This window comes from Podarcis tiliguerta, assembly GCF_965153285.1.
Source record: "Podarcis tiliguerta genome assembly, chromosome: 3".
NCBI classification, from domain to species: domain Eukaryota; kingdom Metazoa; phylum Chordata; class Lepidosauria; order Squamata; family Lacertidae; genus Podarcis; species Podarcis tiliguerta.
In genome coordinates this window covers 48,738,110-48,753,744 of record NC_139536.1, presented here as the reverse complement: position 1 = coordinate 48,753,744, position 15,635 = coordinate 48,738,110, and the positions used below count along the sequence as shown (strand labels likewise).

General features: G+C 40.9%; 1 protein-coding gene across 50 annotated transcripts in view; it reads left to right on the top strand.

Annotated features, from left to right (window-relative positions):
* The window catches only part of AFDN (afadin, adherens junction formation factor), an 88,256-nt gene that overhangs the window by 31,560 nt on the left and 41,061 nt on the right, over positions 1 to 15,635 (top strand). For 29 of the 50 annotated variants that reach the window (XM_083433996.1, XM_083433964.1, XM_083433992.1 and 26 more), the window contains exons 9-13: positions 2,973 to 3,017; positions 10,932 to 11,026; positions 12,240 to 12,499; positions 14,067 to 14,136; positions 15,300 to 15,412. In XM_083433996.1, the coding sequence (XP_083290122.1) occupies positions 2,973 to 3,017; positions 10,932 to 11,026; positions 12,240 to 12,499; positions 14,067 to 14,136; positions 15,300 to 15,412 (583 nt within the window). The remainder of the gene's footprint in view (positions 1 to 2,972; positions 3,018 to 10,931; positions 11,027 to 12,239; positions 12,500 to 14,066; positions 14,137 to 15,299; positions 15,413 to 15,635) is intronic. The other 21 variants (XM_083434005.1, XM_083434001.1, XM_083433973.1 and 18 more) reach the window with 1 other exon arrangement.

Sequence of the window (15,635 nt, the reverse complement as noted above, 5' to 3'; positions counted from 1 at the left end):
ATTGGCAAAGGTTTACTTTTACAATGTGTAAGATAACTATTTGTCCTCAGAGGACAAATAATAATTGTAATAGTAATAACTGCTGATTAGAACAAGCCTTATAAGAAGGAGGGAATTCAGTGATTCATTCACAGTGTTAATGGGCAGCTACTTCTAAAGGCACATAGCTCTGTGCATCAGGAGTGATTGATCCAGTTGCGCCAAATGCAGAGATGTGGCAGAATGACTTGCTGTGGTGGAGGTAAAGCCAAAACAATGAATCCTGCAGGCATAGTGTTGACAGACTTTTCTGTGGGTGAGTAGTTTAGGTTCATGTAATTTAATTAATTCCTGTAATTTAATTAATTCCTGGTGACACAACGCAGTAGTTCTCTTGTGCTGCACTAGTGTACAGCTTACGGCTTATTGTTGCCTGAGAGCCAGTGTTGCATCATGAATAGTGTTGTTGTTAGACCTGGGTTCACATTCTTGTTCAAGCCTAAGTCTCATTGGGTAAACCTTACAAAAGGTAAAGGGACCCCTGACCATTAAGTCCAGTCGCGGACGACTCTGGGGTTGCGGCGCTCATCTTGCTTTACTGGCCGAGGGAGCCGACGTTTGTCCGGAGACAGCTTCCGGGTCATGTGGCCAATATGACTAAGCCGCTTCTGCCGAACCAGAGCAGCGCACAGATACGCCGTTTACCTTCCTGTCGGAGCGGTACCTATTTATCTACTTGCACTGTGTGCTAGGTTGGCAGGAGCTGGGACCGAACAACGGAAGCTCACCTCGTCGCGGGGATTCGAACTGCCGACCTTCTGATCAGCAAGCCCTAAGCTCAGTGGTTTAGACCACAGTGCCACCCGCGTCCCTTGCGTAAACCTTAGGCCATCACTAATTCTTAGGCTTCCCTATGTCACATGATGCATGTTAAGTTAAAATGGTGCTATGTCTGCTGTCCCTAGCTTGTTAACTGAGATTTCACTAAAATTATATTTCTAAATCAAGACTTTATTCTAATAACTTTCCTTGAATATGCTGACAATACAGAGCACATAAACTGTTTAGTATATCAGTTTTTACTGTATGCTTGATTTCTGTTCTTTTAAAATAACACAAAATTTGGTGTAGCAGGGAAGCACAAAAAGAAAGCTTTTTTAAAAAATGCTATTCACTGGTTTCACCCTGCATGTGGAATGCTCTCCCTAGGGAGACTTGGCTTGGTTCCTATTCTGATAATTTGTCAGCACTAGGCAAAAATTTTTATTTCCTTTTCAATTCTCAGTCTTATCTGCACTGTTTTGTGCTGCTTTTACCTGCTGCTTTTTGCTGTTTTATCATGAGATTTATTTGTAAGCCAATCTGAAAATATTATAATTAAGGGTGGCATATAAATAAGCATGCCACTATATATAAACCGCAGGTGGAAAATATATTCTGGGTTTACAGTGTGGAAAACAAAGCACACAGAAATGTCTGCAGTGATGGGCCAATGGTTTTCCAGTGTAGTAATTGTGACTAGTAGACTTTTGGAGTCTCACCACCTATCAGCCATGTATGCAAATGTTCTGTTGTAGAACTAGATTCAGGTTATGCCGAAGGATGTAATCAGAAAATATTGAAACTAGCCTGTGTCATTGTAAACACATATGGTTTGGAGTTCTGGATTGTAGCTCGAATTTTATGATAATATGAAATGTGATCTTTATACTTGGAGTTATTTGTTATGTGGCTTTTGTGTCACAAGCAGTGGCGTAGCGTGGGTTGTCAGCACCCGGGGCAAGGCAAGTAATTTGCGCCCCCTAACCCGTGGATTTTAGTAGGGGCAGAGAGCTGCGAGCGCGAACGCCCCCCCCCAGATGTTGCGCCCGGTGCGGCCGGCCCCCCCTGCACCCCCACGCTACGCCACTGGTCACAAGTAGAATATGGTAAATACAACAAAAGTAGTACCACTGTTCTAATCCTTTAAGAGTATGTGTCAAGTGTATTCTGATTTTCATATAGTTTGCCTCCGCTTGAGAACCATAGGGAGCAGTTCTTTATCCTTTGAAAACATGTTTTGCTCCAGCCTCCTGTCAGTGAATCTTACTATGCATATAGATCTCTTCCTAAAAGAGGATATTTTTTCTTGTGGTTCTTTCACTATTATTCACTTTCATTTGTCTGAAATTAAGGTATGGGAGAGGAGGGTTGAGGCAGTCACAGTGTTTCCAACAAGAACTCTTCTTTCCAGAAGGAATATGCAGTTTTGAATGTGCAAGATACTGAGGGCTGCTGCTTCATTTGCACTATCTTTCATATGGGGATAATACATGTGGAGGTTTTGTACAGCAACCAGTTATAATGTGGGGTGCCCAGTTCATATACTGGCAACAAAATAAAACTTAACCTCCAGCATATGTGATAGTGCACATGATTGTATTTGCACACAGATTGTCTGGATGTAGGGAAAATATCTCACATGACAACATATTGGGAGACTGCTACTCTGCCATTTAATTCCAGCTTTACTTAATATTTGAAAGCAGAGTTGTGAGTGGACGTACCTTGGCATCATATTCTGTGCGTTTGTAATGGGTATGATGGTACCCCAGTACATCCACCCATAGACAGTGAATGAATGGAAGACACAATATTTCTAAATTAAAATGGAAGTCTTATATGAATTAAGGTTTTAGTTTGTGTACAGCTAATGATGGCCTTTCCACTTTGCTTGGTGATTTTTCTGTGCTTTCTTCTAGCAGCTTGCTGCCAACTACTTAACAATCGTATTAATCCATCCACAACACCAATGTCTCTATATTCTGTGCAGTATTTAAAGTTGAAAGCGTTAAAAGCACTTCATCCTTTTAAATTGAGTAAGTGTTGTTGGCTTACAGTTTCACTCTTTCCTATCTTTTCTTTTCTCTGCCCTCTTCCGCATGTTCTGCATGGTATCTGTTCTGCTGATGCTGCCTTCACCTGGGTCCTGTGCATGTGTTTTCTAATCCCAGGGAGAAGGAATCACTTTGCCTACTTCAACTATCACACTTATGAAGGTAATGCTGTTATTTAATACTGTTCTTTCTCACTAGTCACTAAAATCTGTGCTAACAAAAAAAGGCTTTTGTTAGTTTTGAAAACGGATCTTGCATTTTTCTTCCTTAATGAACAGAAGCTCAGATCTAACCCTATTTCTACTCTATAGCTTCAGGTGTGGAGGAAAGGAATAATTCAAAATTAAACTTTTTTAAAATCCCTAGTATGCTCTAAACAATATCACCGGGAGGCCACATACATCAATATTGGTACTTTTGTAAAATTTGGGTACTCGTATATCTAGCAGGGTCTTGTGGTGAGGGTTTGGGATCACACATCTAAGTTCAGTTTCTACATGCACATGTACCATCCACTGAGATAACTGACAGTTTATAATCTGGGACTGGATAGCATGGGCTGGATTCAGCTTCCAGGAAGCTGCCGTCTCCCAAATAAGTGGATGAGCATTGTTAAAAATTCTCTGATCAAGGTTATACACATGTAGCAGCCCATTACTGCATATTCATGCAGTTGGCTTGTGGCCAATAACTTGAACAATATGCTTTACATTTCTAATTGCAATTAGAAACCTCTTTCACAAATCAGAAGATGATGTTGTTTTTCTTTGACTACCTAGAGTTTTAGTTTGAGCAAGCGGCAGTGTATGTGTGTCTGTAGAGAATGAACACGATTTCTTTTGTAACGGTTGTTAATGAAAAATGTTTATGAATCCTTTGTTTCCCAGTTATGTTGGTAGCTAATCTGTTTTTGTTTTTTGCAAAAGAGAAACAATGGTAATATACTTAGTTAAACATGGTGTTTGAAATATAGTAGTGTTGCTGCTGCTTCTTCTGAAATATCACCCATTTCTGTAAGTTGGCTGCCAGCTGCAGTGTTTTCATAAACTTGTACTGTGGGTGGGGAGAGAATGTATTTGTGTACCAGCAGAAAATGTAAACTCTTAGGCTTAATCTCAGTTAAAGCAGCAGACTGTTTTCTTACTGCTACTAAGGTATTCAATCCATTATGAAGAATATTTAATGCCTGTTCTGTCAATTCTTGCTTTTTTAAACCACTTTTAAAATAATGCATGAATCCTTTTTGGTGGTACAGGAAAAGCCCTAAAGCTCTTGAGTTCTCTTAAGTAGGTCACATAATTTTATATACATCTTTATAATGTGGAATTGTCAAGAGTTGTCTGTAGTTTCCAAGATGTCATTGCATTGGCAGTTCTATTAAGCTTTAATTCATGAGTGGGCAATTTACGGCCCCCCCCCCCATATCGTTGGGCTCCCAGCTCACATTGGCTCCAACCAGCATGTCACAAGTTTCCCTGGCCCTTATTTAGGTCATCTGTTCATAAGTAAAAATAAGAAAGCTCCTGATAATTCTCAGTTATTGTTGAGCTAGTAAAGAGCTTGCAGTAGATAATTCCTCTTCAGGTCAGTTGTCAGGGCTATAACAGTTGTTAGTTCTGGAGAGAAGGCTCATTTCTGGCTCAGCTTTTGTCCAGGGCACCTGCTGTTCCTTAGCCTCTGTCTGGGAGCACAGCCTACTTTTCAAATTTTATTTATTAACAAGATTTGTAGCCATAATATAAAGCCCTCAGGGAGGTTTACAATAAACAAGTAATAAAAAACTAAATGAAAAATAAAAGAAACTTGAATATAAGAAAAAAGAAACTTGTCAGAGCCCCAAAGTTAGAAACGCAGATTTAAAAACTGAGAGGGCCAGTGTATATAAAGGCCTAGGTGAACAGAGGTCTTCACCTGGTGTCAAAAAACCATAAGGATGGCACCAAGTGGATGTTCCTGGGAAGGCTGTTGGATAGAGAGTGAAAGAGACAAAGGGGAACCACGATGGTAAGTGACACTCATCTTGTTGAGCATAGGGTCTTGTAACGCTCATCATGTTGAGCATAGGGATGGGCTTCCCACAGTCAGACCTGCAGGACTGCTGGAGATAACAATTGGGTGCAGACAAACACATAGTCATGGTGAAGGAAATGCTCTGCTTCAATTTCATTGGGTTAATAAAATAGATTGTCGTGCTTCTTGAAAATGCAAGGCCTGCAGAAGAGGGAGCTTTTATCTACTTCTAATGCTATCATCTAGCCTTTTTAAAAGTAGAATGGCCAGAGGTAATGTGCTAGTGTATGGGAGGTATGCCTCTCCCATGTCCCTCTCTAGTTTCCACTTTACTGGTTGTGCTGGGGGAAGGGGTGTATGCTTGTATGTCCAGGTTGCTGAGGAGAGGTACATCTGCTGTGTGAACAGGTCAGCCTGTGTTGCCATCAGTTCTAGGGCTGGTGTCAGGTATCTGCATGGTTGGACATTGCTTAAGGTCCACATCCCAGCAGAAAGCCTACTGGCAAGAGTCCCCTGGACCTGCTCCTTCTCTTCACCACTGCACCCTGCTTATTCAGCTGCTGCTTGCTTTTCTGCACAGTGCAGACTGAGGTCTTCTCCATTAAGACAGTTATTGTTATCTTTTACCTTTCTCCATGGGCTGCAGTGGTGCTGTAGAACCTCATGGTTTACAGAGGTTCTACTGGGTTCACAGATATTTGGAAGGGCCTCAACAAACTAGCTAGAGTGGCAGATTCATCTGTGGATCTGCTACATGAATTTGTCTGTTCCTCTTTTAAAGCCATCCATGTTGGTGACTATCACTGCCTCCTGGATCGAGGAACAAGCATCATAGTTTGGCTATGCGCTGCATGAAGAAATGCTTTTTAATCTGTCCTAAGTCTTCCAACATTCAGCTTGTTTGGATGTTAGAATCATAGAATTGTCAAGTTGGAAGGGACCCTGAGGGTCATCTAGTCCAACCCCCTGCAATGCAGAAACATGTAGCTGTCCCATACGGGGACTGAACCTGCCACCTTGGCATTACCAGCACCATGCTGTACCCAACTGAGCTATCCATGAGTTCTAGTTTTATGAGAGGAGAAAAACTTTTCTCCATCCACTTTCTCAGTGCCATGCATTCTTTTTGTCCCCCCCCCCCCACCGCCGCCATCTGTGATTCTTTTACCCCACTCCCTCCCTTCCAGACTTGCTATTCCATGCTTCCATATATTTTCTCTCTATGCTGGCAGTCAGGTTCACCATATTGCAGTGAAATGAGGTGGTGGTTTTTTTGCCGGGGGGGGGGGGCAGGACACTCTGAAATTTCACTTGGAACAATTTCACTGATTTAAATTGATGGAGAGCCAATTTAGCATGATCAATTTAGTACAAACAACTTTAATAATTAAAAAGCCATGTTAATATTTTGTGTCACTTACATATCTGAAGAGTTTTCCCAATAGCTAAGAGTAGTTTAGCTGTTAAGTTTAAACAAATGCAAAGCTTTGGTTGAATGTTATTTGTACCTGAATACAAGTAAATAATTTAAAGCCTCTCAGTTCATTAGCATACTCTTCCCTTATGTTATTTACCTTTTTAAGGGGAAAAATGGAGGTCCAGAAAGCTGTTAACGTACTAATCTTATCCTACCTGAAGAGTTGTATGCACGACTATATGTACTTCTTATAAAAAGACATTTTTTAAAAAACCAAAAGTTAATTGCAACCTTTTTTGTATTTGAGTAGCACTGTGTCAATCCCAGTTGGGCAATTTGACTTATGTTGTAATCATTCATTATGCTTCTAATTAATTTTATGCAGCAGTGCATTTCTAAAATTGGAGCATTACTGTGGCAAAATATAGCACTTCGCTGTTTAGAAGCTCTTTTCCAAAGAGTGTTTTGTAACAACACATCATAGGAATGGCTTTGTTTTTCTTTACAGCATAATCTGGGGTAACCAACATGGTGCCCGCCAGATATTGTTGGACTACAGTTCTTATCAACCCAAGTCAGCATGACCAGTGGTCAGGTGGAGGACACAATGTTAGCTACCCCTTTTGTAATCTTATGCCTGTCTGTTCTGGAGCAAGTCCTACTAATTTTCTATAGGAGTAAATGTTTGTTTGTTTATATTTTGTAATAAATTTATACTCCGCCTTTCACAAAAATTTCCTCACAAGGTGGGAAGTGTATATAGACTGAGCAACATACAACTGCAACATATAAGCACATAATTTAAAACATTTAAGTTAAAAGCAACAAATAACATCACAATAGCCAGCACATTGAAGCAGCAATCAGCCCAGTAAGACCCTGCAATGCAGTATACAATGGCTCCTTGGTACTCGAATGGCTTGGCTCCTGAACAAATTGGCTCCTGTAAGCTGCAAACCCAGAAGTAAGTGCTCCGGTTTGCAAACGTTTTTCGGAAGCCAAATGTCCAACGCTCCTGCAGCCAATTGGAAGCTGTGCCTTGGTTTTTGAACAGTTTTGGGAGCTGAATGGACTCCTGGAACGGATTAAGTTCGAGAACCCAAGGTACCACTGTAATAAGAATAAATGACCCTCTTTGCAACAGCGCCCTGTCTCTGGAATGCCCTCCCCTTAGAGGTATGTCCAACACCAGCACTGCTTGCTTTTTGTCGCTTGGTGAAGACACAGCTCTGTGCCCAGGCTTTTGTTGAGGGGTGAGAACTGTAATGAGCCACACAATATGCAGCTCATTGTCACCTGCTGCTGATTGATCTTCTGTATTATAAGGGTGTTTTATGATGAATGACTTATTTCGTATTTTTGGTTATTGTTTTTCTGACGTCTTTGATGTTGTGTTGGGAACCCTCTGTAACATTTTGGCATTTGGTGCTGGGGCTCCAGTGGGAAGGTGGAATGTGAAATGTGCAAAACAACAACAACCCTCCCTTTCTCCAATGTAATGATTAAATATACAGCTGGAAGAATGATTCACACACCCGGCTGTCACCTAAGTAGGAACTGCCTATTGAGCAATGATGAGGACCATGGCATGAACGAACCCTTCTCCCCACTTAGGCTGTTTCTTCAGTGTATATTGTCCTTCCCCCTCATTTGCCCCAGGAAAGTTATCATGAGCACAAATAGCAGTTGTGGGGTGACTTTCATGGGTGAGGAAAAGTATGGAGAAAGGAGAGATAAACCTCCCCTTTTTCCTGTCCTGTGTCTCCAACCAGATCAGGTTGTCATTCACTGCTGCTTTTAAACAACATTTTCTTATTACATTCTCTCCTTTTAAAAAATCTCCTGCCTCCAGCTCCTCAGTTTGTTGTCTTTTGGTTTGCTCTTTCCTCAAACAATTGCATAGCACACCACAAGCTGACAGTAGATAAAAGCTTATTATAGCCCAGCTAAATGATTTAAAAATAATTTTCCGCATCTCTCATTTTCCTTCCTGTTTCTGTCATCCCTTCACCACCAAGAGCTTGTGCAATAGCTTTTGAAAGCCTGCCACATGACCTCTGGTCTGAACATTATAGGTAGCATTCAACTAAGTTTTACTCAGAGTAGACCTGTTGAAATTACCGGACAAACTCATGGACATTGATTTCAATGGGTCAATTCTGAGTAAAACTTAGTTTAATAGCACCCTTATACAGTAAGGGAGCAGGGTACGTCCGGCATGTGCTACATGATAGCACAGTTATATTTGAAACCTTTTAAAAAACGGAATTGCCTCCATTGGTTCCCGCCCCTCATTTTTTTTGTACTAGTGCATACCTTGGGATTGATCCAAGCCTGCTGTTATTTCCCTCTTATTGCTCAGTGAGCCTATTTTGGCTATAGTGATGTTGGTGCACTGGGACTGAGTAATTCAGCATTAGAAGGAACAATGGTCCTTAGTTTTGCTGTTGCTCTTACAAGTAGAAATCCTACACACACACACACACACACACACACACACTGCCCTTCCTCCAAGTACCTAAAATGTGTACATAAAATGATATTGAACTACCTTTTATATAATCAGGTTAAACGTGTTTGTTTCTCTTAAGGGAAATTCAGCATTTATATTAAAAGTTCTTCTTTTAATGTAGGTTTTATCTGGGCAGATCTTTGTGATCTCTCCACTGCCTCCTGTGACTGCTTAATTAGTACATATTGTTGCTTATGCTTATGCATTGAATGCAGTAAGAGTGAGAACTCTGCTTAATAACTGAAACAAAGTCTCATGTTGAAGCAGCTACTTGTGTAAGTGCTTCAGCAAGAATAGATAAACATAAGAGCATCTTAATATTACTTCGCTAAACTGGAATTAATCAGGATTGTTCTTAATGAATACTGCTTTATTATGTAACTATATGGTTGGTGTGAATGTTCAGTGGAATCCAGTGAATGCTCACATGTATGGGACAATGTATGGGATTCAACATGTATGGGACAATGCTACATCAGGGGTGGGGAACCTCTGGCCCACAGTAGCATTTGGAATGCCATGCTGTTTTCACCCAACCATCTGCTGGGATCACTGGTGGTGTCAGGCAGTGGGTGGAAGGACAGGATTTAATCTTGTATTGGCTGCACAGCATAGAGAGAAGTAAAGTATTTCTGCACTGCATATTTATCCCTTTTTCAAGGGCTTTCAGATACTGTCCCCCACCAGTTTGAGCTTCAAATGGGCATAGAGGGTGTTAAAAGCAGTGCCTTTTGCAAACAATGGCTACTTGCGCACAGGCAATGCTTTCAAAAGACAGCTTTCTTTTGAAATCATTGCCTGCACATGGGATTTCTAACTTTCACAAAGGGCTCTCTCTCTCTCTCTCATGCACGTGCGCGCGCACACACACACACAGACACAGACAGAGCTGTTTGAGCTCTGTCAAACAGGAGCATAGGGGCTGTTAGAAAGCTGCTTACAAACAGCAGCAGGGCTTTCAAATCTTGCTGCGCTAGCTTTGAAGTCCCAACAAGCCTGATTTTAAAGCCCAATGTCAATTGATTGCCCACCTGTCAAATTTGGCCTGCCAGGGGGGTAAGGAGGTAAGGATCTGGCCTGTTGTGTTGCTAGAAGCACCCCTCTGCTACATTTCTTTTCACCTGTACCAATAGCCTCAAAATACTTCTGACAGTCTCTCAGGATAATTGATCCATGAATTACACTTTTAGATATGTGTACAATTCTCCCCAGCAGCCAAGTTCGGATGTATGGTGCACATCACCACTACTTATATGCAGTTAGTGTGTAAACTGAGAAACCATGAACAGTAATATATTAAAATGCGAAGAACATTAAAAAAAAAGAAAATCCACTAAATGGAATATTTTATTTGTTTATTTATGATATTTCTAACTTGGCCTTTATCCATAAATCCTAAGGAAGGGAAATATGCACATCAGCAGCTACTGAAAGATAAATTCAGGGATAATTTAGTGCACAAACCCAATGTTTCTTTTTTGGGGCAGTGGGAGGCAGCACTTCTTAAAACATTTTGTTTGTACTCTTTAAAATGTATGTATGTATTTACATTTTGTACTGCCCTTCATTCAAAGATCACAAGGCAGTTTACAATATGTACAATATACTGTATATACAAATTGGAAATTGTGGTAAGGAAAACAATTGGATTCTATCATACCAACTTATACTCAGGGTAGGCACGTTGAAACCACCTGAAGTCCATTGATTTAAATGGTATACTCCAAGCATCACTTAATTTGAGACAACCAGGTAATGATATCTAGTTCAGAGTAGACCAGTTGAAATAAAGGGATTTAACTTAACTTGATTGATTTCGTTGTGTCTACTTTAAGTGTGACTTAGTTGGATGTCATCCAGTATATTTAATGTTTCTTCCTGTATTATCTCAAATTTCCCAGTGCTAGTATGTCTTTATATGTTTATAGTGTTCGTTATTTGAAGACCTCCTGGATTTATGTATAATAACATAAACATAATTACTGAAATAAATACTGTTTTAAAGTTTAATTGAAATATGCTTTGGAATTCTAGCAATGGTGTTTTGTTATGCAATGTCCTTGTGTATATTCATTTTTTAAAAAAATTACATGCTTTAATTACTTTTGCAAACAAAATAACTTGTTCTTACTTGCAGATGGCTCTGACTCAAGAGATAAACCAAAGCTCTATCGTCTGCAGTTAAGTGTGACAGAAGTTGGTACAGAAAAATTTGATGACAACTCCATACAGGTAGGAAACGTTTATTGAGTCAAGAAAGAGAGTTTGGTTTATACAAGCTGCAGTCTCCCATATTTGGATCAGACAAAAAAATTGGTTTATTATTAAGAGCAACTTTAGATCCCCCCTCCCCCAGGGGGGAAGGAGAGTGCACAGTCCTAAAGCCATTAAAACCATGATCATAGCCAAGGGGAGCAGGGAGGGGCAGCTGCCCCCCCATCAATAAACATCAATAAAAATACATAGCAAACTTAGGTTCTGGGGCCCCCCAAACAAAATGTCTGTCCCCCCTAATAAAAATCCTGGCTACCCCCATGAATTTGCAACATGTTATCATTGCAACAACCCACCATTTGTTTTGACATTGAATTGTGCTGAAACCTTTGTGTGACCATGGGAAGAGGAATGATATACTTTCCAGACTTTCAGAACCTAGACAGATCTGGGTGGTTGATTGTATCCAGTTGCTTGTATTCATTGTTAGTCCCACTCAAAGTACATACAGGCAATGACCAATTTATGTGTGACGACCTGGAAGTAGCCGGAAAAGGAGGTGGGCCAGGGGCACAACTGGGTGGAGAGGGCTTATGCTCATTCTTCCAAAGCGTGGGTGTCAGGAACGTAACCGCCATACAATTGGTCATTGCCTGTGCTCCCATTTAAATTAATGGACATAACTACCTTAGATTAATTAATTTCAGTGGGATATGTTCTGAGCATAAGTTACTTTTGATACAGCCCAATATTTTTTTAATGCTACTGGTCAACCTTTTCTATCATAATCACTTAGCTTCATGTTCAGTTGTGTACTGAAAAATATTAATAAAATGGGAACCAGAAAAATATAATAAAAAAGGCTTCAGTTTTAAAAGTTGTAAACGTATGTGTGTGGACTAGCACGGATGCTAGTTGGTATTATATTTTTCTACAAGATAACGTAGTTATTCTTCAATTAATGTCGCTATTACCCAATCATCATACTCATCACCTTACATGCATTCACAGATGGCAGCTTTTGGTGGTTTCTGAAAGATACTTGATCCCATCACTCATGGTACATTTTGAGGAAATTGATGCTGAACTAATGCAATTAATATTGAAAAACAGTACTTTGCTTATTTAAACCAAAACATCTATGTACATATTAGCATAGGTTTTATTTTTATTTTTTTAAAAAACCTGGTATCAGTTTTGCTACTTCTAAATTTTGGTTATTTATTTTCAGTTGTTTGGTCCAGGAATTCAGCCTCATCATTGTGACCTCACTAATATGGATGGAGTTGTTACAGTTACCCCAAGAAGCATTGATGCCGAGACTTATGTAGAAGGTCAGCGGATCTCAGAGACCACTATGCTGCAAAGTGGTATGAAGGTTCAGTTTGGGACCTCTCATGTATTTAAATTTGTGGATCCCATTCAAGATCACATTCCTAAAGGACGTCTAGATGCAGGACACATGGTGAAAAGTTCACGACTCAAAGCTGGGTAAATCACCATTTTCAAGCAATCATCCCAAACTCAGGAAGTTATTTAAGATGGTGATGGCATAGCAATGTTTCATTTTTCAAGCGGCAACCCTGATAACAATAATATGATTATCTTCTTACTAATGTTTAATACTCTTGCTCCATCTTGTGAAATCTTTTGGAATTTCCAGTTGCTTAATTCATACTTAAAACTAATGTTGTGTTGTAGAGTTCCATTAATAAAAGAGCAAAGTCAACATAGCTAAAGGCACCATGCTATACTATAATAATTTTATAAATGTTAGAATTTTGTAAAACCAAGGACACTTGGAAGAAAATTCTGCACACCTTTCATATTACATGCATTTAACTGTATTCTTTATATGTCATGAGGTTAGGAATGATGAAAATCACAGTGGTCCCTGAATTGTAGTAGCATGAAGAAACAAGTGTTGGACTGTCTTTGTATTTGCATATGAGAGAGAGAGCGTGTGTGTTGTGTTTGTAACATTTCTGCACTGCCTTTCCATAGAATGACTATGAGAGCCAACAATAAATACAACAATAAATAAAATAATGGCAATAAATAATAACATAATTTATTAAATAATGACAAGAATATCAATGAGCAGAACAGATTAAAATGTGGAAGTTTTGAAGTAACTTCCTAAATTACTTTTAGTGACCTTTCTATAGTGTCATTCTTTGAAAATGAGATAAAATCTTTCTGTGTGTAAACACACTGTATTTTTCGTCCCATAGGACACTCCGTCCCATAGGATGCACCTTATTTTTGGGGGGGGGGGGAATAAAGGAAAAACTTTTTTCCTTTATTTCTCCCCCAAAACCAGGTCGGGGAACAGCAGGATGGCGGCGCTGCGCCTCCCCGCTGTCCCCCGAGCTTGTGGGGCTGGCCGATGTCTGCCCGGCAGGGCTCCCCAGGCTGTGGATGTCTGCCCGGTGCGCGGGGTGCTCTGCTTCAGGGCACCCTGTACACCGGGCAGCAGGCTGCTATCTGCAGCGTGGGAAGCCCCGCGGGAACTCCTGCAGGGCTCCCCATGCTGCGGATGTTTGTCCGGCGCGCGGGGCGCTCTGCTTCAGGGCATCTCGCGCACCGGGCGTCAGGCTGCTATCCGCAGCGTGGGGAGCCCCGCGGGAACTCCCACAGGGCTCCCCACGCTGCGGATGTCTGCCCGGCGCGCGGGGTGCTCTGCTTCAGGGCAATGCGCGTGCCGGGCGGCAGGCTGCTATCCGCATCGTGGGGAGCCCCGCAGGAACTCCCGCAGGCTCCCCAGGCTTGCTGATAGCTTCCTGAAGCCTGGAGAGCAAGAGGGGTTGGTGCGCACCGACCCCTCTCGCTCTCCAAGCTTCAGCGAAAGCCTGTATTCGCCCCATAGGACACATACAGATTTCTCCTTCATTTTTGGAGGGGAAAAAGTGCGTCCTATAGGGCGGAAAATACGGTAATGTATATTTGTCGCTAGTAACAAATTCCAGAAGCAATTAGTCTATACATTGTTGTACTATGTTTCTGGATATTATATGTTGCTAATAATCTAGTTCTTGAATGTATGTTGTCTTTTTAGAGCTGTACAGGAAACTACATTTGATTTGGAAGGAGATGTCCATAGTGGAACTGGATTGCCTGCAAGCAAGGTAACAAATTGTCACCAGGCCTAGAAATGTGCTAAGTCATTTTACAACTGATAATTTAAATACGTTTTAGTAATATTTACTGAAAATCTGGCCATGAAGTCAGTCAGTAAGCTTTCTTTAAAGAGCAGTAAGCCTCTACTCTTTGAAAGAAAGCTTACTAACTGACTTCATGGCCAGATTTTTAGTAAGGTACCCCTGCCCGTACGGGCCAGTCTTGACAGACTCTAGGGTTGTGCGCCCATCTCACTTAAGAGGCCAAGGGCCAGCGCTGTCCGAAGACACTTCCGGGTCACGTGGCCAGCGTGACATCGCTGTTCTGGCGAGCCAGAGCCGCACACGGAAACGCCGTTTACCTTCCCGCTAGTAAGCGGTCCCTATTTATCTACTTGCACTTTGATGTGCTTTCGAACTGCTAGGTTGGCAGGCGCTGGGACCAAACAGCGGGAGCGCACCCCGCCGCGGGGATTCGAACCGCCGACCTTTCGATCGGCAAGCCCTAGGCACTGAGGCTTTAACCCACAGCGCCACCCGCTTCCCATGAATTTTAGTATATATTAGTATATATTTTTAGTATATATTACTAAAACGTATTTAGGGCTTCATGTATTATCATAGTTTTATTTTATATGCACAAGCTTCAGCCATTCATATTTCCTCCTTTTTCTTTCCTCTTTGGATGTATATATACAAGAGAAGCAGATTGAAAGCTTCTGATGGGATATTATGACACTTCCCTGTGGCATCCAAACTTGGAACTGTGGTCAGTTTAAACTATGGCTAGTCAGAACTAGGCAGGATCAGAACAAGGTTTCATAACTTTATTAATCATAGCTTACCAAACCATATTTCCCTAGGTTTAGCCATCATAGTAAGTTTTACTTAATTTAAAGTATGGTTTCTCATTCTTTATGAACTTCGCTTTTTAACTGAAAATCAACCTTTTCAGATAGTTTTATCAAGGAACCTCTTTATTGAATTTCTGTACCTGTCAAAATAGTATTGGATCACTGTCCTGGAGTGCATTGTTGGAACTCACTTCTCACATGAATAGAGAGTACACTCTAAAATGTGTCCAACATTAACTTATAGCTGCAGAGAAAGGGTGGGCAAGGCAAATCTCTGATGTGTTTTGTGATAAATGCTTCTAATCTTGTGTGGAACAGAGTACCAACAGATTGGATAGTGACAGAATGTCGGCATCCAGCACAGCTGAACGAGGCATGGTCAAGCCAATGATCAGAATAGAACAGCAGGATTACCCCAGGCAGGATGGCAGGTACCAAATAACGTTTTTCAATTTCTAAGGTTGATATGGGCAGACTGTATATTTTGATAATCAGCTTCATTTTACCACAAAAGCAGGACAGAATATGGTAGGATGTAGATGTAAGATGTAGAATTGTGTGATATATATTTTTTAATGCCAAAATACTTGATTTCAGAGGATTTCATGGGTGTTGGTTTTTTTGTATAAAGGTAGATATGGTTCATTTCATTTT